At 39.0% G+C, this 24,240-nt stretch overlaps 1 protein-coding gene and 1 pseudogene across 2 annotated transcripts; both read right to left on the reverse strand.

Annotated features, from left to right (window-relative positions):
* Nucleotides 1-286: 286 nt before the first annotated feature.
* On the reverse strand, nucleotides 287-13,034 carry LOC146504360 (von Willebrand factor A domain-containing protein 5A-like; annotated as a pseudogene). The gene is made up of 21 exons (XR_014877889.1): nucleotides 12,827-13,034; nucleotides 11,119-11,169; nucleotides 9,681-9,727; nucleotides 9,249-9,452; nucleotides 8,937-9,159; nucleotides 8,646-8,813; nucleotides 8,448-8,562; nucleotides 8,128-8,300; nucleotides 7,950-8,038; nucleotides 7,719-7,863; nucleotides 6,987-7,066; nucleotides 6,495-6,609; nucleotides 6,209-6,367; nucleotides 5,992-6,095; nucleotides 5,489-5,697; nucleotides 4,577-4,627; nucleotides 3,831-3,860; nucleotides 2,914-2,973; nucleotides 2,329-2,474; nucleotides 1,999-2,122; nucleotides 287-1,903 (listed from the first exon to the last, which is right to left on the reverse strand). The product of XR_014877889.1 is annotated as a von Willebrand factor A domain-containing protein 5A-like (transcript).
* A 282-nt stretch (nucleotides 13,035-13,316) lies between these two features.
* On the reverse strand, nucleotides 13,317-24,096 carry LOC146504361 (von Willebrand factor A domain-containing protein 5A-like). The gene is made up of 15 exons (XM_085130311.1): nucleotides 22,161-24,096; nucleotides 19,723-19,767; nucleotides 17,866-17,999; nucleotides 17,425-17,482; nucleotides 16,857-17,059; nucleotides 16,545-16,767; nucleotides 15,214-15,380; nucleotides 15,016-15,130; nucleotides 14,714-14,886; nucleotides 14,536-14,624; nucleotides 14,299-14,443; nucleotides 13,988-14,067; nucleotides 13,783-13,897; nucleotides 13,505-13,663; nucleotides 13,317-13,424 (listed from the first exon to the last, which is right to left on the reverse strand). Exons 4-15 carry the CDS (start codon nucleotides 17,462-17,464, stop codon nucleotides 13,317-13,319), a joined length of 1,617 nt encoding a protein of 538 aa, XP_084986437.1. The 5' UTR covers nucleotides 17,465-17,482; nucleotides 17,866-17,999; nucleotides 19,723-19,767; nucleotides 22,161-24,096.
* Between the last annotated feature and the right edge of the window lie 144 nt (nucleotides 24,097-24,240).

Here is a 24,240-nt window from a genome sequence, read left to right on the forward strand (position 1 = left end):
CGCCGGGTCCTGGACTAGTTCTGCTGGGTGTTCGGGGGGGGGGGGGGGGGGGGGGGGCATGTGTGGCGGACCACTAGAGGGCTCCACTCACACCCACTGTTGAGGAAGGTGTTCCTGTGTTTTGTGGCGCGATATGTTCAGTTGACGTTGGAGACTAATAAAGAAGGAGTGAGAACTGAGAGCTCTGTGTCGTTGATGCTTACCTCCACAATATCCGCCCATTGGTTTTCTTGTGGGGATGCTGCAGCCGATCCCAGATAACATTGAGCAAGAGTTGTGATTTAACCCTGAGGATATACTATTGGGGAAGTTTATAAATATGTTGCACCATCCAGGCTTTGTTTGTGGTAGCTGGCTTAACAAAACCTAAAACCCCACCTGGAGATAACAGGTGTCACGACAGTGCTTATCAACTATCTCTGTTAAGCCTTTCTGCTTCAGCCTTGGTTTCCGCCTATATAAAAATCTTGTGCCACACAAAACGATCCCTGTGAGTGCCACCTACTCCGGTCAGAGATGGGATTGATTGATCATGATGATGATAAAACGGTGATTAAAAGTGTAATATTAGTCAGGTATGCGTTAACAACCTGTATATGCAAAACAGCTTCCACCAGCTGTGAATCCACACAGGGCTTAAAACATGCTGTCAATAAAAAAAAAAAAAAATCTGTGAAAATGTGGCACTTCCAGACTTTGAACCATAACTCTTAACAGATGTTGAGCATAAGGTACCAGCCAGTGATCCACTTTTATGAACAGAAAACTCTGGCTTATAGCTCAACTGAGTTTGGCATCCCATTAATCTCACCTCTTAGTCCTTAGTGGAGTTCGTGGACGGATTTTCCCAGATCCTATCACTGACTGCATGACTTAGAAGTACAAACTGTTCTAGCCTCGCTAAAAGGCAGATGTGGTTCCTTGATTGGCATACAGGTTACAGATTTATCAATGAGAGAAAAAAGACTACATTTGGGTTGAGGATCTTTATCAAATGCACAGTAAACTCAGTTACAAATTCACATGTGCACACTGATGAACAAGCACAGAATAATGAAAGATAAGATAAATACAACAGACATCAACACGTCCAGAGAAGCCATCAATTAGAGATCAGACATTTATCTTTATTACTATATCAACACAGGAAAAGCTAACACATGCTCTAACAATTAGTGTTGCCCTTACATTTAAGTGCATGAACTGATAATTGGTTCAGCTAAGCATCGCAGGCGAGTGTCACAGAAAGCACAAAGCATCTCAAGGACTCTGTTTTCTCTGTATTATTGTAGGGCGTTTACCCCACAATGTAAAGTGCTTTGAGATGACTGCTGTTGTGATTTGGTGCTATAGAAATAAAACTGAACTGAATAGATGAGATATAGCTGATCACTCACTCACATGCCTCTCAGGGACAATTGGAGAAAATAAAATAAAAAACAATTGTGCAGAATGTTTTAGTTTGTATGCATAAACTGTAGCAACCATTACATTAGGCATTAGTTATGTGAAGCATCGAGCTGAGTATTTCCACCACTGGCAGAAACATGGCACATCACAAGGTGATTTTCTCCTTTTTGATTCTAATCAGGAACAGAATTTAGTGAATGCACATCATGCTGCATTCAGAAAGACAAACCCCTCTATGAAAGGGTAAACTTATACCGCAAACAACAAAGATGTTTACCCGTAGGCATACAAAGACTTCTTTCTGCAACCAGAGGAGTCACCCCCCACTGCCCATTAAAATGTTACCGTCTGTGGTTCTAGTGAACACTGATAATATGCAATACATAAAGTTGAATTCTGAAGGAGGAGCAACTTCAGAGCCCCAAAGCATCTTTCGTTACTCTGCAACCCAGCAGCGCATTACCGGCCTCCACACACTCTGTCACACACGTCGCTGAAAATAAAGCAAGATTAAGCACAAACAGAACACACTGTAAAACAAAAACACAAAAAAGAAAACAGCAGTTCAATATTTATTAGTCTTATTACCATTCTGAGCACGGAGCCATGAGGCAGCCTTCACAGCCAGAAGCTCCCACTCGTCCTTTGCATCCATCTTGAAACCATGAAGCCAGATCAGAGCCAGAATGGTGGCCCACACTTCACTGCTGGCCTAACTCCACAAATTAAAAGCAGTGCATATGTTGAGATTGCAGGCTCTTGCCCTTACACTTAGATATGATTAGCTGGAGTAAAGGTGTAAAAATTAAATAAATTAATAAATACATTATTTTTGTCTACCAGACTTTTGATGCTGTGTAATACTACTAATGCACTGCTGCTTAAACATCTATCACTGAATACGTGATGATTACCCACCGATGCAGGTTTCAGGTTTGCCACCTGCTTGCTGGTCTTCCCCAGCACAGAGGCCAAAGCTGGCGTCAATAACCAGCATCCAGAGGCTTCCAGCAGGGAAACCAGCTGCAGCAAAGGGTCTTTGACTGACAGCTCAGACTCGGTGGCTGTGATAAGAAAGGTACATATATGAATATCATGGTAATTTGGGGCTTGGCCAAGAAGAGCAGCAGAAATATGCCAGAAGCTTGTTGATGGCTACAAAGAGTGTCTAGTCAAGGTGCAACTTGTTGAGGCACATTAAATATTAGTGGCAGATGTGTATAAATATGGACCCGCGTGCATAATTTTGACCCTGCGTGGATTCGATTAAAAACCTGTGGACCCATGTCTTAGTTTTTAAGGCACTAAAGATGTATTCTGTACAAAATCATGCAACTCCAGAAAAAGAGCAGTTCAAGAAAACATTAAAAGCACAAAATAAGTGCACATACTGTAGGTTATTGTTACAGACAGACACATGTATGTCTTGTATTTCATAGAGTTTTTGACATGTGTACTTTATTAGCAAAAATAAGAGAAAAAAAAGTAAACTTGTTGACTTACCCTTCCTCTGAGGTGAGCAGCTTTGAGCATGCTTGAAGTGGCAGTTAATGCAGCCGAAGGCTGTTGATGGGAAAAATTTCAGGCAAACCATGAAGATGTATTTTTACTTCTATGTGAAAAATGTGTGATTCACTTTTAGTTTAGTCAAAAGAAAAAAGTCTAAAATAACCTTTTGGAAGATTACATGTGTGAATAATTTTGGTAATAACAATAATTTTCTTTTTTGGAAGGTAGGGTAGTTTTAATGACAAGAATGTAAGTGTGATGAGTGGGCAGGAAGTGAGAGATGGATCCTCAGAGGACGCACACTTGTTGGGTTGATGGGAGTTGATGTTAAAATTCGACCTCTCCTATTCCCAGTATGCATATGTCTGGTTTGTTTGGGTTAGCTTTTGGTTTATTTTCCATCTTTTGGGAAATTTCATTGATTTATGCTGGTGCTTGTCAATGCAGAGCTCTAAAAAGCTCTAAAAGTCAAAACCAGAATCTTAAAGTGCAGTCTGAAGTTGATGCAGTGGATGCAATGAAGTGTGAAGCCTCACAGCGGCATCCTGAACGATCTGCTGATGTTCCAGAGAGGAACTTAGGAGAAGTGAACAGTTATAATAACCTTAATTAAATAAAGGCATGAATAACAAATTCCAATTCAGCCCCTGATACACAGAACTCAGCTTGGCAAGTGATTAAAAACAAAAGTGAACCAAACATTTAACATTAGCAAATGTGGCATAAAGTGTCCATTACTTTGTTTCCACTTTCATTAGGTTCAAATCTGCTGGGCCACAAACAAGGACATCTCTCTTTTTTCTTCATTAAGTTGGAGACTTAATGCACTAAACTCTGTGTGTGTGTGTGTGTGTGTGTGTGTGTGTGTGTCTACACAGAGATTCAATATCTCGGAAGAGTAAATCCTTTACCTGATCTCAGTTTCTCCGTTACAGAAATCCCTGCAGAGATAAAAACCATAAAATTTCTGTTACTTTACATCCTTAACATTACATTGATGGAGCTTGGCTAAGGATCAGTTATATGTTAAGTGGGATTTATGTCCAGCAGAGGTAACGTATGCACTGTCTGCTCCACATCAGGGACTGCCCATCTGCCTGCAGTAAGCTCTGTTTCCAAATGGAGGCAACACACAAAGTGTGCAGTACAACCGGTCTGTGTGCCACTCTTGCTTGTTCTGTTTTTGTCCATCAGCCAGCCGTAATTTTTTAACTTTAAAATTAGTTTTTTCACAGATCTCCTGTTTCCAGCAAACTCAACTGTCTCTCCCATCTTTATTCCAGCCCACTTATCAAACAATCAGTATTCAGTACAAGATAACATCATTTTCTTCCAGCAATGTGCCGTCAAGATATTGGTGGACAGTGTGAGAAGGCGTCTGGAGAGAAACCCCTCGCCCTCTCAAACACTAATATGTACAGGAATAGACACATTTGCAGGACCATCAATCCTGCTTTATGCTTTAAGAAACTGAACATGTACACAGAATGTTTGCCTTTATCATTTGAGACTCTTACAATGTGGGTGTAGCTGGAAATTTGTGGCACTTCTCAGAAAAGGTTAAAAAAAAAAATCTATCAAGTGAAATTTGTGGAAAATCTCAAGGTCGTTACAAGTGTGTGTGTGTGTGTCAAAAAGTAACAGTACTTAGCCTTACTGGCGCTTGGCTGACTCTCACAGGAATCCACCAAATTACACTGTTTTAAAGCTGTGTCACACAAAACAATCATCATCTTTATCATCATCATCATTTTAAAAAAGTGCTTCAAACAGAAGCGCAAACACCAGAAGAGGACAGAATGAGATAAAATAAAGTCACAATAAAGGGAGAAAGATGCAAAAGGGCAACAAAAGCAATAATACCACTAAAATATAACAAATGAAAAAAAAATGATAATAATTTAATAATTAAATTTAATGATAATTTAATAAAAATTATTTGTCTTCTAGCAATTCCTAGACACTAATGATAATGGCAATTTTATTCCTATAGGACATTAGACTAGATGTGCTGAACATAAATGTTTAAAACGGGTTAGTGGCCTGTTGCTAGTTAACCTAAGTCGTTGCAAAATATTCCTGCAAGTTTCTTTTTAAATGTATTTTTCCAGCATTTTGTTGCCCCTGTCTCAATTTTTTGTGATGTGTAGCTGATATCAAATTCCAAAATACTTCATTATTATTACTTTTTTTAGTTACCTCTTTCTTATTAACATTTGCTATGTTTTCTAAATTGTATGTAATTGCTCTCTGTGTTTATTTACAATTTAAAGAGCGTCCCAACTTCGGGGTTGTGAAAGAATCAGGCAAAATTCTGTGCTTTGAGACGATGTAACTCGCTCTAGACAGGGCAAGTGTTAAGCACAAGTTACCATGGTGATGTAATCAGATAAAAAGCGAACCATCTTCATGACACTGAAAACTCAAATGTCAACATATTTTGCTGAGCCATTAATGACACTTCTTTGTACAGCCCTGTGCTCACAAAGTAGGACTTGAAAGAAAAAAACCTCAGCAGAACTTTGAACATTCACTATTTCAGAATAAATCAAATATCAGTGACACTCACTGGGTGGTGGTATCAGGGGTCCTTGTATCGCCTCACCACTGCTTTTACTAACAGCAATAAAGGCAGTAAAGGCACTGCTCACTCCTGACTGGATACTCAACTCCTCCACCTTCTTCTTCACTTCCTCATCACGCTCTCCTTTGTTGTCTCTTGCTTCCATCTCGAGGGAGCGAATCAGAGTTTGAGCAGCCAACATGTGGACTGTTAATCTGTAAACAGGGCGAAGGAAGAAGTACAGCTGGGGTTCTTCTTACACTATCATCCTAATAATGTTTAATAACATGACAACAATGACATACTCACAGCTAGCTCCATCCACAAACAATGCATACAAACAAATCTTAGTATAATCTGTGCATGCTAAAATGTAATGCAAAAATCTATTGAATCATTAGTTTTGAATCTGAACTTATTTCTACTCTAATAAAAAATTTATAACTGCTCCTGACCAAATGTATAAGCTAATACTACTAATTGTACCACCAGACTAACAGCTCATTTACCCAGTGTCCTCTGCAGGTCTGAGACTGAAGTGCAGCTGGTTCTCAGAAGGATGACCTGCCAGGCTGTACTTCAGCGTCACACAGCCCTCTGCTGCCTCTGAGCTCTGACACACAATTACAGTGTTAGAAACCAACTACATCTTCACATGAACATCACTGTTAATCATATTCCAAAACACAACAGACATCTTTCACTGTGAGAGGCTGCTGCTCCTACCTGTCCAGTGAGATGGGCATAAATCAGTGACCTCTGACCCTGGAGAATGGATGTGATTGGTGGAGAGAGGACAGTGACAGACACTTCCTTTGGTAAATCCCATGTGACTGAGATGTCAATCACAGATGGCTGCAGAGCAAATTGCAGTGACTGCATCACCTGAATAATAATTCAAAACAAAGAGTTAGGAGCTGTTTTTTTAATGACTGGAATCACACTCTCTGATTAAATAAGTATTTGCTGTGGTTTTGTTCAATTTGACTTCTGATTGTGTTTAATGTCTTACTTTTGGTTGTATCTTGTCAGTCGCAGTGATGAACTGAGCGTGACCTCCTCCTTCCTTGGATATCTTATTAATGAAATTATAGCTGGTGTTTTCCCCTGTCCCAAAAGAGAAACACCTGCAATACAACAGTTTCCATTAGATACAGAGACAACTTTTAGGACATTCTGGGAATTCTGCAGATATCTGGTACCACGCAAAAGTCTTAAGCCATCCCTCATTTTGTTATATTTTATAAAATATTAAGTCAAGTGCCTTTTTATGCTTGAATGACTCATAAGTCAATGTCATGTGGCTTAAACAAAAACAGCCACACAACCATGTTCAAAGTAAAGCATTGAAAGCCCTTCAGAAAGACTATTCCCCAAGACCACCTTAAATATGGCAAAAAAAGAAAAGAAAAAGAAAATCTGCTTCCTTAAAAGCAAAATACTAAGAAAAGAGGGATGGATCAAGACTTTTGCACAATTCTGTAGTTATGTTTTGTGTTTTCACCTGTGAGAACTTGAATTCTTCTTCACCAGATCTATCACTTCTTTGTCGTTCTTCACCCATCCGCGAGTTAAGACAAACAGCTAGAAAGAAGAGTTTCACCATAACAGATGTAAAACAGTAAAACAGTTAGTGTTTAGAGCCATTTTTGGTTCTTTGTTTTAGAAACACAAATGGTTTATGAGTAACAAACAATGCACAGTTAGTATGAAGACCAGTTACCTGAACAATAATGGTCCTGACAAGCTTTTAAAAACAGTATCTAGAATTGCATGGTAATATTACTGCAAATTGTGTGTCAATCCAAATTACATACTGCTTGTGTAACAATGGAGATCCATTTAGGATGGTGTGACATATATTTTCTTATCAGAAAGTAAATGTGCGGCTCTATGCAGATGTCCTTATACTCTCCAGTTTGTTGGACCACTATACTAAATTTGTGTACCTTATTCAGCCGAATGTGAAAATAGTGCAATAAGAACAAAAACACCCATCCAGCTGTTTCTGTATTTGTTGGTAAGGTAACACAGTCATGTGAAGTTGTACAGTCCCAATACAGGGAAAGGAAGTAAGTCACCATAGCTTATCTCTTTAGATTTTTAGGTAAATATATGTTCCAAGAGTACCTTTATTGGGGTGAGCTCCTAAGTCGTGTGTGTGTGTGTGTGTGTGTGTGTGTGTGTGTGTGTGTGTGTGTGTGTGTGTGTGTGTGTGTGTGTGTGTGTGTGTTACCTGTCTAGGCTGATTGAGAATGCAGGGCTGGCTGTAAATATGTTTGAGGGGCTCAAGGATCTCTGTTTCTCCAAGATTAGCCTTCATCTTCTTTACTTTCTTCAGAGCCTCCTCCATGGTCTGCCGGCTGTACTCCACACTCTTACTGTCATTACACAAACACAATTACACAAGTACATGTATTTCTTACCAAAAACAAGAAGACTTCTGTTGGGTGAAGGAGTTACTCACGGGAAGATGTGTTCATATCTGGACCCAAAACTGTAAATGTTGAAATAGGAGCCCATTGGTAAACTCTTCAACAGGAGGAGCAGAGTGTCCTTCAGAGAAGACGAAAAAGATGGAGAAAGCCACTGTGTGAGAGGGACACTAGAGATTAAAGACTTCATGAGTCACACATTATGACTACCTTTGCACTGTGGATGCAAGTCTGAAGACTCCTTCTTTTGATCCTAAATTCCATACTTCCAGATCGATCAATTAAGAACACAAACTCTCCACATGAAGCCGTTGAAGACATCACAGACTGGGGGAACTCAGGGTACAGACTCACCATCACCACTGGATCACCCATCAGAGAGCCTGAAACACATGAAAAGGGGAAAAGAATGTAAACTTTATATTTTACAATATATTTAAACACTGTTATCTCCCACCGGAAGAAAGAGGAGACTTTTTTAATCATCAGTTGTTAGTTTGCAAATAAAAATGTGCAAACCAACAACTCACCTGGCTCAGCAGAGGCCTGTCCTGCCTCCACCACAGCAGTGGGCTGGTGGGCGTCTTTGTAATAAATCAGCAGTTCAACATCTCTGTCAAACTTGTGTCCTGCAGCCAGCTTGACCTGCACACCACAAACACATTCATATTTATTCATCAGTAATAAGTAACAACCACACACAGCAGACACATCAGCACTCTACCTACCGTGGCCTGGGTTTGATCAGTGTTGAGGTACTGCAGAGGGTCCAGGGAAACAGTTGGACTCTACTTTAGAGATTGGATGAGGAGAGGACACTTGGGCAGAAAAAGACAGACTGTAGGGCACCAGAGACGCTGGAACAGAAGTCACCTGGAAACCTGCACCTGCACTACCTGGAGTTAACGTGAGAGAAAGCTGCAAATCACTGTGGGACTCATTGCGACTCATGTTTGTTACAAGCATGATTGCTTTGTGATAAACAAACTAAATTAATAAGTGGTGGATGATTTTCCTACCCTGAGGTTGGTATCGAGGGTTGAGCACAGCAGGCAGAAAGAACCTCAGACCATCATCAGCCTGCACAGCCAGCTCAGTGACGTACTCCAACCTGATGGAGGCGCTCTCTCCTGGAGGCAGACTGCCCACTCTCAGAGAGAATATATCTGGACTCTCATCACTCTCCTCCAATACGAAGGCCTGCTGACCGGAGCTCAGAGCATCATCATACTCCTCACGAGCCTGAAGCACAGGTGACACATGTCAGTGACATTCACTGTGTTTATTTTGAAGCTCACTTATAATCAGGTTATATTTACTGTCCAGCTCACCTTCTGTTTCTCCATCACCTCAGCTACAATCTGTGTCTGTCCAATCTGAGCACTGAAATGACAGACAGCAGCATCTCCAGGCAGAGGGAAGACAAAAACAGCCTCTAATGGTTTGTCCTCCTTGTTCTCGTAGTTCAGAGTGGAGACCACTGTAGCCACATGGTCCCTCACCTCCAGCTCCACCTCAATGCTCTTCAGAGGAACTGACAGACAAACAGAATCAAAACATCCAAACTTACAGATGGTACATTATGAATGAATTATGAAAGAGGTAGGGTCTAAGTCAATACTTCTTTCACTTTTTTCCCTACTTTTATAACTTCTTTAGTGTTTCAACAATTCTTTATAGTATTTTTTGTTTTCTGATGCACCAAATCTGAATCCACCTTCATGCCATCAGAGATGCAGGAGCGGATGTTTTTTTTTTTACCTTGGGTCCTTCTGGGCAGTTATCAGACCACAGGATCCCGTATCTGTACCTATATACAGACAAATCATAGATTTTAGTTTACTGGTACTGATACATTTACACATTAATGTCATACAAAGGCAAACTGAGAGAATGAATACAGAAAGTGAATATGACACGGCTAAAGGGTGCAATCTCAGGTCTTTTTACAAAACACCTGAGCTAAAGTTTGTGATATAACCTACAGAAGAGCAGGAAGTTATTTTAAAAAACACCTATTGTATTAGTTAGATTAAAATATCTTTCTTTCTCTTTTCAACCTTGCACTTTGTAGACAGTCCCTGCACAATCCCCTCTCAGTCACAGTCTATAAATAAATAAAAACTTGTATTTATCTAGTTCAAAGAGTAGCACAATTTCTTCCATTTTATGGTTGGAAAATATATCAAAATTATTATTATTTTCAATTTTACTTGGTATCAGAATTTTGGTTAAATTCAATGACTGGTCAAAATATTCTTAGTAGGTTTTAAAAGGTCAGGTTTTAAAATAAAAAAAAAACAACAAAATATCAAGGGTGGGGTTTATGAGGCTGGATAAACAGGGAATTCCATACTATACTGCCTTCCGTATGGAAGACAGAAGCTGGAATATTGGAGGAAACATTGGACTACAATCAATTAAATGAAAGGTAGTACAACTATCCCATAATTCATAAAAATGATCAAAATTACTGACAGGTGACAAAGATTATAAATCAAAGTCAAGACAAGAAAGTGCTGAAACTTATAAAGACTATCAATTTAAAAAAAAAAAAAAAAAAAGGTTAGACTAAATGCAGAGAAGACAGGGAAGTAACAAAATACTACCTGTCATTAATAAAATCTATGGAAAATAGCAAAAACTAAGACAGAAACTCAAAGAAACACACAATCCAAAAACATAAGAGTGCTAACGAAAATCTTATTCCAGCTACTACCTTTTCGTTAAGGGCTTATTCTGTAAATGTCCTTCCTGATGAAACCAAAATGTAAAATTTATGTCTGTCTGGAATTAAACAAGCAACCACTTTCTCGCCGAGAGTATGTGTTAACCGCTATACCCATGGAGGAACTTCAAAAGTGCCAATTTATTGGTTAAAAAAATTACTAATTGAAAAATTGGCTTTAAAGAAGATGGACTTTTCTCCAATTTTTCAAAGTGGCTTTAAGCAATAGTTTTCCAGAATGCTTGTAGAAATAAATCCTAGTACCCGACCATTTTCCCAGGAATGCTATTTGCTTGTTGGTTAGTCAAGCCAGACGGAGAACTATTCCTGAATTTTAAATAAATAAAGAAATTACAAGAAAGCTTCTAAGGGAGTTCAGGCTCCGCTGAAGAATAAAGGTGGCTCGAACTCTGTTTTGTCCTATACACTATTTTTCAGTTTATGTTTGCACATGCTCCAGTAAAACTACTTACCTTTACTGATCTCACAGGAATCTGAAAAACTGTATTGGCGAAGGTATAAAACTGTGTGACACAAGACAAAGTTATAATCATGATTTAAAAACAGTGTCTTTGAAGTGTATTTACAGACAAGCTGTAGCAAAAAAAAAATCTTAATTCAATCACAAAGCCATAACAATTTTGTAAAAGAGAGTTAAAATCGGGAAAAAGATGCAAAATAATATGTTTCAAAATGTAAACTTATTCATTTCAGTATATCCTTTATATATATATATATATATATATATATACATACATATATATATATACATACATATATATATATATATATATATATATATATATATATATATATATATATATATATATATATATATATATATACAGTTTTTCAACACCAATTTTCTAAGTTAATGTATTTTTAAAGGTGCTACTGACATGAAGCTCTAACCAGAAATCATTGACAACTCATCCAATCCAAAAATACTAAGAAATCAAGCCAAACGTGTCCATAAATTATGTGTAAAAATGAGAAATGACACAGGGGAAAAACACATGAAGAAAGGGAAGTGCAAAAGGGCATGGAAAGAAGAATATCTATCCGTAATTAAAAATCAGTTCTGACACTTAGTGCAAATTAATATCAGTTGCTTCAGTCCCAACTGATGGCCTCTGAAAAGGTGTCTCATTACCAATGTGTCACACAAGAAACATCTCGTGATGGGTAAAACAAATGAGCTCTCACAAGACCTTGGCAACCTTATTGTTGCTTCCAGCGAGCACTACTGGGGCCATGTGCATGCACTGCACATTTTGTGCTGCTGTGACTTCATGCATACCTTCCTTCAGCTGTGTTAGTAAGATACAGCTCTGCAGACTACATGTGTAAAACTCATCTCGTAAGTAGAGGCCTACATTTTGCATATTTTAAAGAGTGATTTTGAACTGAAACTCTTAATATAACTTGCTCCAGACCAATTAAGTGTTCGGCATAAGTTACCACTGTGAATGAACAAGGTAAAAAGAAATCTACCTTCCTGGCAATGAAAACTCCAACTCAGAGGTCAAAATATGGTGCTAATAATCATTATAACAGTTGGTGAAATGTTAGTATTTGACCACTAGGCGGAGCTCTTGTAATGATAATGTAATTAACGAATTTTATTTTGTATGTTTTATTTTTGTGTTGAGCATGTTAACATTTTCCTTTTTGCCTACCGGATTGGTGTACAGTTAATTTGATACATCGAAAATAACTGGTTAATTTTGTAAGTATAAGGTAAGGGCAGAGGTCACTTCCTGTTTTGGGAAGTAAGGTCAGAGAAGCTGCTCATGGTGACGGTCTAGCCGTGTGAATGTTAAAGAAGAAATAAGTCCTAAGTTCCAATTACACCGGTTTGTCTACTTGCAGGCCAAAGTGGTAAGTTTGTTTATATTTTGTGAATTTTATATTGTAATATGTTTTAATGCTGAAATATAATTTTCTTGTACATTTGTATTCACCAGTTCTACGGTGTACCTGTGTACGTTAAGAGAAGCACAGTAAACATCAGTAAAGAAGAACTCTCGTGTCTCTCGTGTATGTGTACAAGCCGGCATAATCATGTTTCACAGTACATCCTTCTGAGCTCATGTTGTGTTAATAAAGTAAGGCTTGAAAGGACAAGCAAAACAACATTCAGTGTTTCAGAATACAGAAAATATAAATGTGAATACTCACGGTTTGCTCGACTTTCTATGCTTATCAGGGGTCCTTGTATCACCTCACCACTGCTTTTACTAACAGCAATAAAGGCAGTAAAGGCACTGCTCACTCCTGACTGGATACTCAACTCCTCCACCTTCTTCTTCACTTCCTCATCACGCTCTCCTTTGTTGTCTCTTGCTTCCATCTCGAGGGAGCGAATCAGAGTTCGAGCAGCCAACATGTGGACTGTTAATCTGTAAACAGGGCGAAGGAAGAAGTACAGCTGGGATTCTTCTTACACTTTCATCTTGCCAAAATAAAGTCAAAAATGATATATTTAATGCAACTTATTAATGAACAGAAATCTGACATAAAATTAACTTTTTTTCATTATCCTACAAAAACACATGTAGTAGTTAGGTGCTCTTGTGCTCTGAGTTAAAAGCAAATGCAGTCACGTTGACATATGCATAATGCTTTATTCTGTTGTCATATCTAATTCTGACACTAGATATGAATTCATTTACCCAGTGTCCTCTGCAGGTCTGAGACTGAAGTGCAGCTGGTTCTCAGAGGGATGACCTGCCAGGCTGTACTTCAGCGTCACACAGCCCTCTGCTGCCTCTGAGCTCTGACACAGAATTACAGTGTTAGAAGTTAATTACTGTCATCAAATACCTAAACAACAACATGAGAGGCTGCTGCTCCTACCTGTCCAGTGAGCTGGGCATAAATCAGTGACCTCTGACCCTGGAAAAGTGTTGTGATTGGTGGAGAGAAGACAGTGACAGACATTTCCTTTGGTAAATCCCATGTGACTGAGATGTCAACCACAGCTGGCTGCAGAGCAAATCGCAGCGACTGCATCACCTGACAACAACAAGAATTAGAAAAAATATACATTTATGTTTTTTTTTTAATCATTCTGTTCTAATAATAACATCATGTTGTCTTTTTATGATGACAATTATTATGACTTATTGTCTTACTTTTGGTTGCATCCTGTCAGTCCCTGTGATAAACTGAGCGTGACCTCCTCCTTCCTTGGCCATCCCATTGATGAGAGCAGAGCTGGCCCCTTCCCCAATCCCAAAAGAGAAACATCTGCAATACAACAGTTTTTGTTGTGTACACAGAGGACATGTTGGACATTCTGGTAATTGTGCAGATATAACAGTTTTTTTGTAGTTTCACCTGTGAGAATCTGAATTCTTCTTCACCAGATCGATCACTTCTTTGGTGTTTCTCACCTCTCCATCAGTAAAGACAAACAGCTGGAGAGGAGAGTTGGCACATAAGGACATAACATCAGACCCAGAAACACACAACTAGTTCTGAGAGCTGAGTTAGGTTTCAAAAACAAAAATACTTTCATGGTAATACACAATAAACAAGCAAACAAAAAAGCAGAACTGTTTCCTGGACACTACACTAACTTTGTATAACTGTTCAAGCTGGGCGTTTAAAATAAGTGCATTAATAGTCAGTGTATATGTCTGCGTTACCTGTCTAGGCTGATTGGGAATGCAGGGCTGGCTGTAAATATATTTGAAGGGCTTCAGGATCTTTGTTCCTCTAAGATTAGCCTTCATCTTCTTTACTTTCTTCAGAGCCTCCTCCATGGTCTTCTGGCTGTACTCCACACTCTTACTGTCATTACACAAACACCAATACACAAGTACATGTACTTCATATCAAAAACAGACTTTTGTTGGGCTGACTGATGTGAGGCAGAGACTCACGGGAAGATGTGTTCATATTTGGACCCAAAACTGTAAATGTTGAAATAGCAGCCCATTGGTAAGCTCTTCAACAGGAGCAGCAGAGTATCCTTAAGGGAAGAGGAAAAAGATGGTGAGGCCACTGTGTGAGAGGCACATCATGAAATTAAAGATTTCACAGTAAACTTATTATGAATACCTTTGCACTGTGGATGCGAGTCTGGCGAGGAAATCCGTGGTTCCTAAATTCCATACTTCCAGATCGATCCACTAAGAACACAAACTCTCCACATGGAGCCATTGAAGACATCACAGACTGGGGGAACTCAGGGTACAGACTCACCATCACCACTGGATCACCCATCAGAGAGCCTGAAAATGAGAGACAGAAAAAAAAAATTACATAAATTTGCTTTTTACTTTTTATTCCGACACATAAACTGTTTGTTAAAAAGTAAGGATAATGAAATGTGTATTTGCAAACTAAAAACTTTCACTCACCCGGCTCAGCAGAGGCCTGTCCTGCCTCCACCACAGCAGTGGGCTGGTGGGCGTCTTTGTAATAAATCAGCAGTTCAACATCTCTGTCAAACTTGTGTCCTGCAGCCAGCTTGACCTGCACACCACAAACACATTCATATTTATTCATCAGTAAGAAGTAACAACCACACACAGCAGACACATCAGCACTCTACCTACCGTGGCCTGGGTTTGATTAGTGTTGAGGTACTGCAGAGGGTCCAGGGAGCAGTTGGACTCTACTTTAGAGATTGGACGAGGAGAGGACACTCGGGCAGAAAAAGACAGACTGTAGGGCTCCAGAGAGGCTGGAACAGAAATGACCTGGAAACCTGCACCTTCACTACCTGTACACAGTATCAGACTGATTAGAAGTAAATCTTTTGTTACAGTATCAACTTCTAGGTTCACAGAAAGATTCATTGAACCTCGTGTTCTGGTTTTCTTTCTATTGTTAGTTGATTTTAATACATTTCACTTCAGTTTTATTTGTATAGTACCAAATCAAAGTGAAACAAAAGTCACATGAGAGTAAAAGAATTATAAATTTGATTCTGGATTTGACAGTGAACCAATTAGGAGAAGCCAGTATGGGATAAATATGCTCTCGTTTTCTAGGCCCAGTCAGTACTCTCGCTGCAGTAATAAATGCATGAACTAGTTTTTCAGCATAACTTAGTTCAATTGTTGTTTGCCATCTGGCTTCAACAATAGATAAAGCTAAGTATCATCTGCAGGGCCATATATTTGGATGTTGACTTTTAATGTTCCCTGTAAATCCCCCTCATATACACATTTACATAAGGGGGACGTAAACCCAGGTATGACAAGGTGCAGTAATAAAAGCTTGTGTACATATTATGTTAGGTGCCTTTTTCATGAGCACCCAACTCAAGGGAGGAACCAGTGTTGTGTCTACACATAACAGACAACTTAGCAAAGTGGACACAATTTTAAACTGTATCTTTAGGCAGCCTGTTGCAAGTACACATCAGTTGTTCCCATTTCTTTAGCTGAAACAAAAAAAAAAGTCAAAAAATAACACACTTTGACATTTATAAAATAATATTTTGGCACCAATAAGATGATTGCCAAAGTGCTATTAGATAAAAACTTGACATATCTGGATAAGCTGTGCAGTGTGTCCTTAAAACATTGTGCAAACCAGACAGGTGAAGAAGTGCCAGGCCTAACAAACTATCTACAGCACATAATGATTTGAAAGTCATGTCCTTAAGAAATAGGAAAAAGATCCAGCGAACAGCTAACAGGACCCGAGGGATGGATCTGGGTCTTTAGTTGATCCATTTACTGTTCATTGAAGCTTCATCAGAAACGCTCTCAAAAGGAGGGTGGCTATCAAGAAGCCATTCTTATAAAAGAGAAAAAGGGTTCGAGGCATACGAATTTACACAAGAGGTGGACTGAAAATCAGTGGCAACAAAGGTTATCTTGACAAAGAACAACACAAAAGGCAAGCAGGATCAAAAGAAAAGCTACAGTTGTCCTACCCTGAGGTTGGTATCGAGGGTTGAGCACAGCAGGCAGACAGAACCTCAGACCATCATCAGCCTGCACAGCCAGCTCAGTGACGTACTCCAACCTGATGGAGGCGCTCTCTCCTGGAGGCAGACTGCCCACACACAGAGAGAATATATCTGGACTCTCATCACTCTCCGCCAATAGGCAGACCTGCTTACCGGAGCTCAGAGCATCATCATACAATTCACGAGCCTGAAGCACAGGTGACACATGTCAGTGACATTCACTGTGTTTATTTTGAATCTCACTTGTAATCAGGTTATATTTACTGTCCAGCTCACCTTCTGTTTCTCCATCACCTCAGCTACAATCTGTGTCTGTCCAATCTGAGCGCTGAAATGACAGACAGCAGCATCTCCAGGTAGAGGGAAGACAAAAACAGCCTCTAATGGTTTGTCCTCCTTGTTCTCATAGTTCAGAGTGGAGACCACTGTAGCCACATGGTCCCTCACCTCCAGCGCCACCTCAATGCTCTTCAGAGGAACTGACAGTCAAACAGAATGAAACATCCATTTACAAAACATCTTAACTTGGTCAAACCAGTTAAATGGACTGGTTCTTATACAGCACTTTTCTACTCTATCTCAAAGCACTTTACACAACTTGTCTCATTCACCCATTTGCACAAGCACTTTTTTCTATACTCTTTCTATGGAAGTGCACAGGCAATCATGCGCCAATAGATGCATCAGAAAGCAACTTGGGGTTGGTACATGGCCCAAGGATATTTGGCATGCAGACTGGAACAGACGGGGGTCGAACCTCCAAATTGGTAAGTAACCTGCTCTACCTCCTGAGCTACAGCCCCCCCATCTGCTTTGAAATTGTATTTATTAAGTGATGTTTTACCTGGTTCCATCTGGACACTGCGTAGACCACAGGACACCATCTTTGTACCTATTCACAGCTAAATCTGAGATTTAATTTGAACATGATCGTTATACTGACATGTAACTTTCATTAAAATATAGCCAGCCTGAATACAACATAAAGTGATTAAGATATATCTGAAAGACTTAACCTGAGGTCATTTTCAAAATATCAGAATAAAAACAAAAGAAAAGAAAAGCAATCATCCTTAAAGATATAAATGGAAATATTATAATTTGAAAAAAACTTTGAAAGATATTTTTGTTATCTTTTTTTTTTTTCAGATATTACTCTGACGGGGAATAAAATGGAAAAGACCCACCATGTGGAGACACTACGATCTATGAAGAAGGCTAATTTCGATCAAAGATTCTGATGCGTCATCTTAACCTTCATAAAACACATGGAATAAATTCCTACCTCTTAAAACACTGACGTTGGTCCAGTAAATACTTTCCTCCTGCTGTTTGTGACGTAAACGCGCTCGTTTCTAAAACAGTCGCAGTAAAAGGTCCAGCCGAAGACAGAGATGTCCACTTGTGCTCCGCAGACAGCTGTGTAAAAAAACACAGCGCTGAGGGCGGGGACAGTCAGGTGGGTGAGGCTTCAGCAGCCAGCCGAAGCAAACAAGTGCATCTACCAGCTGCTGCTCAGCGCAGTTAATATCAATTAAAGTCAGTGAGCAGAGAGGAAGCAACAGCCACATAACAGCAACACAGTGCGGTGTTAGAAAAAGTCACTGTGTTTTGCACGAAGTTTTTTATGTACTGCATGAAAACCCCTAATTTGTTTCAAATACCAAATTCCAGTTTACAATAAACACAAAAATCAGAAATCAAAAACATGAAATTAAAGAAAATTAAATTAGGATGGATATTATGGCACAACACTAAATTCAAAGCAGTATGAAGTAGTTGTGGGCGATATAAACGATATACAATAGAAACGATATAAATTTGGCCAACGATAGAGATTTTGCTCTATCACGATAGCGCATGTTGATGACATCATCAAGCAGCGCCTGTTTTGGTCGAAAGCCTCACAGCGGCTACAGCCATTATCATCTGCAAATTATGCCGGGCGACAGTCATAGCAAAGAGATGATCTTGAAATATGGGGAAAGCCAAAAACTCCGCTTCACTTCCGTAACATTGATTCATTAATGTTGAATTTTCTCGTAGCTGTTCTATTCCCATATTGTTGCAGTACATTAATAAGTACCTTGGATATTGGAGGAATAATCTCAGTTGTTCTCCTGACTGAAATTTGGCCCGTGTATAGCATCCTGCTATGCGATTGCATTTGTCTCTAACCACCAGAATCCCTCACGTTAACTTTTATCGAGTGGAAAAAAAGTTGGAGTTCATCCTCCAGCTTCACAGTGCTAATGTTATGCTAACATAGCTGTGTTGCTAGCAATCACGTAGCACAACATTACCAGGTAGTCCAACTTCAGTAACCCTGCAAATGCCACTGCTGTTTAGTTTCTGTCTTAATTTATGTCGGGAGTGGTAGCAAAGCTGTACGTTTTAATTAGTTTCAAAAATCTCTCAGTCAGAACATGGTGTCATGTTTAGGAGGAAACTAGCGAGCTAACTTCCTGTTAACTTCTAACTCCGTTAAATTTAATAACTTCTGTTTTCATGGATGCCTGGTTGTTAATCTTAATTGTTACACCTGGTAAAGCAACAACACTGATGATTTTATTAAAGATGAAAGAATTTAGACTGTTTTTAACTCTCAGTGTTCGTTTGACTTTGGGACCTGAAGCGGAAGGAGTTTTGGACCCAATTACTCCGCGAAGCTGCTCACTACGGCAGCCGTAATGCTCTGACAATCCATCAAAACATCTTTTAACGGATTTCTGCACGCCCAAATCGGTCGAGGTCAGTAAGCACAACCAGAATTCATACATAAGGCACACTCGATTTTTGAGAAAATTAAAGGATTTTAAGTGTGCCTTATAGTGTGGAAAATAGTTATACAGAAGGAAATAATATATCGCGATATATCGTTACCGCATGTGCTTCAAATTATATCACGATATGGATTTCAGGCCATATCGCCCAGCCCTAGTATGAAGTCAGTAAACCAAACCCTCAGAGTTTCTCTTTTGATGCTGTAACCCAACAGGACTTTTCCAGCTTCCACACACTCTGTCACACACAGTGCTAAAAACACAGTTATTACAAGAAAGCATGTGGAAAAACAGCTGATCGTAGCCATGGCACACTGTTAAAATAAACACACTTTATCAGCTATTATCATGGTTTCTACCATTCTGAGCACGGACCCATGAGGCAGCCTTCACAGCCAGAAGCTCTTGAAGTCATGAAGCCGGATCAGATCCAGAATGGTGGCCCACACATCACCGGTAGCGTAAATCAACAAATTAAAGGAAATTAAATTAAACAGAAAAAACACAAAAACATCAGAAAGCTGCATACATTTATCACAGACATGAATGTCGTGATAGTTTGCGACCTTTTATGATTTGTTTGCACATTTCTTTTTCGAGGATCAAATGAATGTACAGCAGACATCAAGAATTTCATGGATAAGCTTCAATTTATCTTCGATTTTGTCCAATCTAATAACAATAATTGTTATGAGGGCTTCTATATCAACTCCAGAACACGGTAACTTATTTACTAAGATGCGTGTGAAAATGTCCTGATTAGACCTCAAAAGGTCCTCGAGGGTTATATTAACTGGAGCAGAACTGAATTTGAATTTAAGTGTCACGGCTAATGGAAAGTATGGACTCAAGCGCAGAGCTCTGGATACAAAGCAGACAGTGCGTTTATTTGCAGTGCTCAAATACAGTCTTAAACAAAGAAGGGCGATTGTCCAAAGGTGATTTTCTCCCAATTCCCGAAGGTGGTGCACATGAGTTAGTGATGTGCGATACCACTGATTTCCTTTCTGATCCGATACCAAGTAATATTCAGGGTGGTATCAATGATACTGATCCGATACCGATACTTTGTACAAAAAATTGTATTTATTGAGTCTCAAATTATAGCGTCATAATGATTACAGGACATCAGATTACTTGTTCTTATCACTTAATAATGCAGAGTTCATTATATAGAAATAAAAAAAAACTGAAGTTGTGCGCTATTTGAACACCTTTCCTGCCTACAGCACTAAAGGACTCCGGGAGAGACGTCTGTCTCGCCCTAGCAGCACCTGTCCCTCTCCTCCTCTTCAGTTCACCTCAACATACGCTCGTCATATTCTGTGATATGATTTACTCTGAGGTGTTTGACAAGGTTAGTGATGTTGCCACAACCATACATGCCAACCCTCCCAATTTTTCCAGGAGAATACCGAATTTCAGTGCCCCTCCCGAAAATCTCCCGGAGCCACCATTCTCCCGAATTTTTCCCGATTTTCCACCCGGACAACAAAATTGAAAAACCATATTGCAGAATTCATAGCGCGGCCCAGCCAATTCCAGTTTCCAACAATGGCGGCAGCTACTTAGTTTTAATATTACTCTTATTTCTCTTTCTGGGTCGCAAAAAAACTTCTAACATATTTTCAGATGAGAATGTAGCTGTGTAAACTTCAAATATCTGAGCCGACCGACACATCGTTTTCAAACCCCCGCGGTCTTTCGCTACTCGGGTTAAACATAATATATAAGTCACTTTGATAACTTAAAAATGTTATTGTTTGGCTTTTTCAGTGTTTTATTTGTTCGTGACTAAATCGGTTTGGCTGAGATTAAAGTTATTAGATTAGATTAAATTAAATTTAACTTTATTAATCCCTCGGGAGGGTTCCTCCAGGGTTTTCACACAGCTGAATAAACGTCAAACAATAATTAAACAGAAGAGTTTACGTCAGTGCCTGGTTATATATTAGATAGCCAGCAGTGGTGTGCGATACTGCATATTTTGGTATCGATCCGATACCAAGTAAATGCGGGCCAGTATCGCCGATATCAATACCGATACTTTTCAATAAATAAGGTGGATACGTCATTGAATTGCTAAATCCAAATTAATTTTTATAACCTTAAGTGTTTTTTGTGATGGTTCCTTTTTTATTATTAAATAGTTAAAATCCAGGACATAATTAGGATAAAGTTTATAATTAAATAGAAAATGCTTTCTTATTGTGGCTGCTCTGCGATGCGCTGCAGGTGAGATGGACTCACCTGCACAGCATCTACAATCATGCCTCGCCGGCTTAAAACCTGTGCTGTGTTCTGTGTTGTTGTTGATTGTGATGTGTAGAGCTGGTAGCAGGAGAGCTGCAGCAGAATGTACTGTTACAGCAGCCATGTGATTATTGTAAGAATAAATCATGCTGTGAAGCATGAAAATGCCATCAGGTCTGCCGTGGCGGTTTACTTATTTTATTTTTTTAATAACAATTTTACAATAAATTGTGCAAACCAGTAAACAAATCAAAACAAGTACTGTTGAGAAACAATAATACAAAATTTACAATTAAAGTTCTCAACAACAATAACAGCTGATAAAAATACAAATAATATGTAAACAACTTAACAACCCCCAACGTGTCTAAGTCACATCATGTGACAGCGCAACATGTCAACACAAGAGGGGGAAGAGGGAGCAAAGTGCGTCTGCTCTGCGCTGACACAGGAGCAGCGAGTCCAGCGACCTGGCTGTTTTGTCTTTGCCAAAAGCACAGCATTACAAACAAGAGTGGAACTTAAAGTAAAGAATCGATCTCACCAGCCTAGTATTGATTCGATACCGATGCCAACTTGGTATCGATATAATCGATATTTGGATCGATCTGCCCACCACTAATCACTACTCTTCAGTGAAAATCCGTGTGTGCTCCTTCCCGAGTAATAAAACCAGCGAGCCCTTTTCTCTGCTCTGTATTTCTCCACCTGAGGGACGAGCAACAACAACAGCTGATGAGAAGGCTAGCCTGGCTATGCTAAGTCACAGAATTGTGAGCACACTAAACTACCGAACTTCAAGTACAATCCAGCTTCGACTGCTGTCTGGACACACCGTTAAATAATAATAGTTTGTGTCATTGTCCAGATGTACATAAGCATGATTACTAGAGGTGGGAATCACCATACATCCCACGATACGATATTATCACAATACTTAACGCACGATACGATATTATTGCAATTTTTAAAAATATTTTGCGATATTCAGATTCTGTACATAAAGGTAAACTTTATCAATATTCATTTTATCTAATATCAAAGTCTCACACTCAGTCTTTCTCTCATTTCAGTCAGTTTTATTGTTGACAAACTTGAACGGTTTGTATTACAGTCTAGTCCAACTTAACTGAATGCAACCATCTGGTACAATTATAGCTATTCTGAACTATGCAATTTCTGAAAACTATGCAGCCCATTCAGCAACTGAAGAATTTGAAAGTAAATTAAAACCAAATATAATTTTACATTAAATAAAAAAGTTTTAAACTTAATTAAAATAAAACATGTCTTAAATTAAAATAAGTAAACTGTCATGTTTATTGCTGCCAAAAAAAAAAAGTTAAACATATTTGGACAGTGAAGGAATGTCAGGATTCTTGCTCAGAAAAAGGAGCTGATCAACATGCTCTGAAGTCAGAGTATGTTCCAGTCCACAAAAACTTTTTTTGTAACAAAATATCGATTTCTGCTGTCCCTGTATCGATACATTATTAGCAAACAAAATATCACGATACTACACAGTATCGATTTTTTCCCCCACCCCTAATGATTACACAGTTACACAATCATACCAAAACTCTGTCCTGATAGTTTCCACTTTCTCTTTTGTATCAGACATACTGAGACAATATTTGGGATAAATAACCATGAAAACAATTTATTTATTAAGTTTACACATCACATCATTCTAATCATTGAGCCTATTTGACTTTAATCGTCCACTTGATGGCGCAGTAGAGCCAATGAATCGTCACAATGCTTCGAACCATGAGTCGACCAGTTGGATGGAAAGCTTCAGTTCATCACAAGGCTTCATCTCACATCACTAATGAAAGCTCTTATAATTTGGCTGCTATTAGAGACCATTGATTTAGGCTCTCTTTGGTTACTACGTGGATCTTTTTTCAGACAAATTAATGAAAAAAATATAATTAATGGAAAAACAGAGTACAAATGTTTACGATTAACTGGATATTACAGCGCGATTTCAGTGCATAAATACATAAATACAGGTCTGAGACGTAAGTGGTGCAATATTGATAGAGCTCACATGACTCCCTCCTGTTTGTATCCCAGAAATAAACCAGGATTCTAGTGCCTCATATACTGCACAGGTCATCGGCACACCTGTGAGATTCAGGACGACATGCTAAGCAGTGCTGTGTCACCGTCAATAATACACCATATTAATGCAAGGTACAATTACAGCTGGGCTCCGCCACGTTTTATTTTAACAGAGGAAATAAATTATGCAGAGCTAGCTGAGTTGGTTGAAATTCAGTTGCTACTTTAAGAGAATTTCATACAAGAATAATTGAAGATGAAATAGGTTATTAAAGCTGTCATCATTGCTTCAGTGCCATATTCTAATGCTGTAACTCAGATTTGAAGAGGGGTTGTTTAGGTGGAGGCTAATCCACCACTTGGTTAAAACTCACAATGATAACATGATTGAAGATAGCGGTCTACAGAGGAAATCAAAATCAAATGTGAAAACTTGCATCAGAGTTCAAATATGCCATTAACTCTGTTATCAAAGTTAGAGCTCTAACAATATAAATGATGCAGGTATAACAAACCTTACTTGATATTACTGATACACACCTGAACTAGATCATCCT

This window comes from Neolamprologus multifasciatus, chromosome 14 (assembly GCF_963576455.1).
Source record: "Neolamprologus multifasciatus chromosome 14, fNeoMul1.2, whole genome shotgun sequence".
Lineage (NCBI taxonomy): Eukaryota > Metazoa > Chordata > Actinopteri > Cichliformes > Cichlidae > Neolamprologus > Neolamprologus multifasciatus.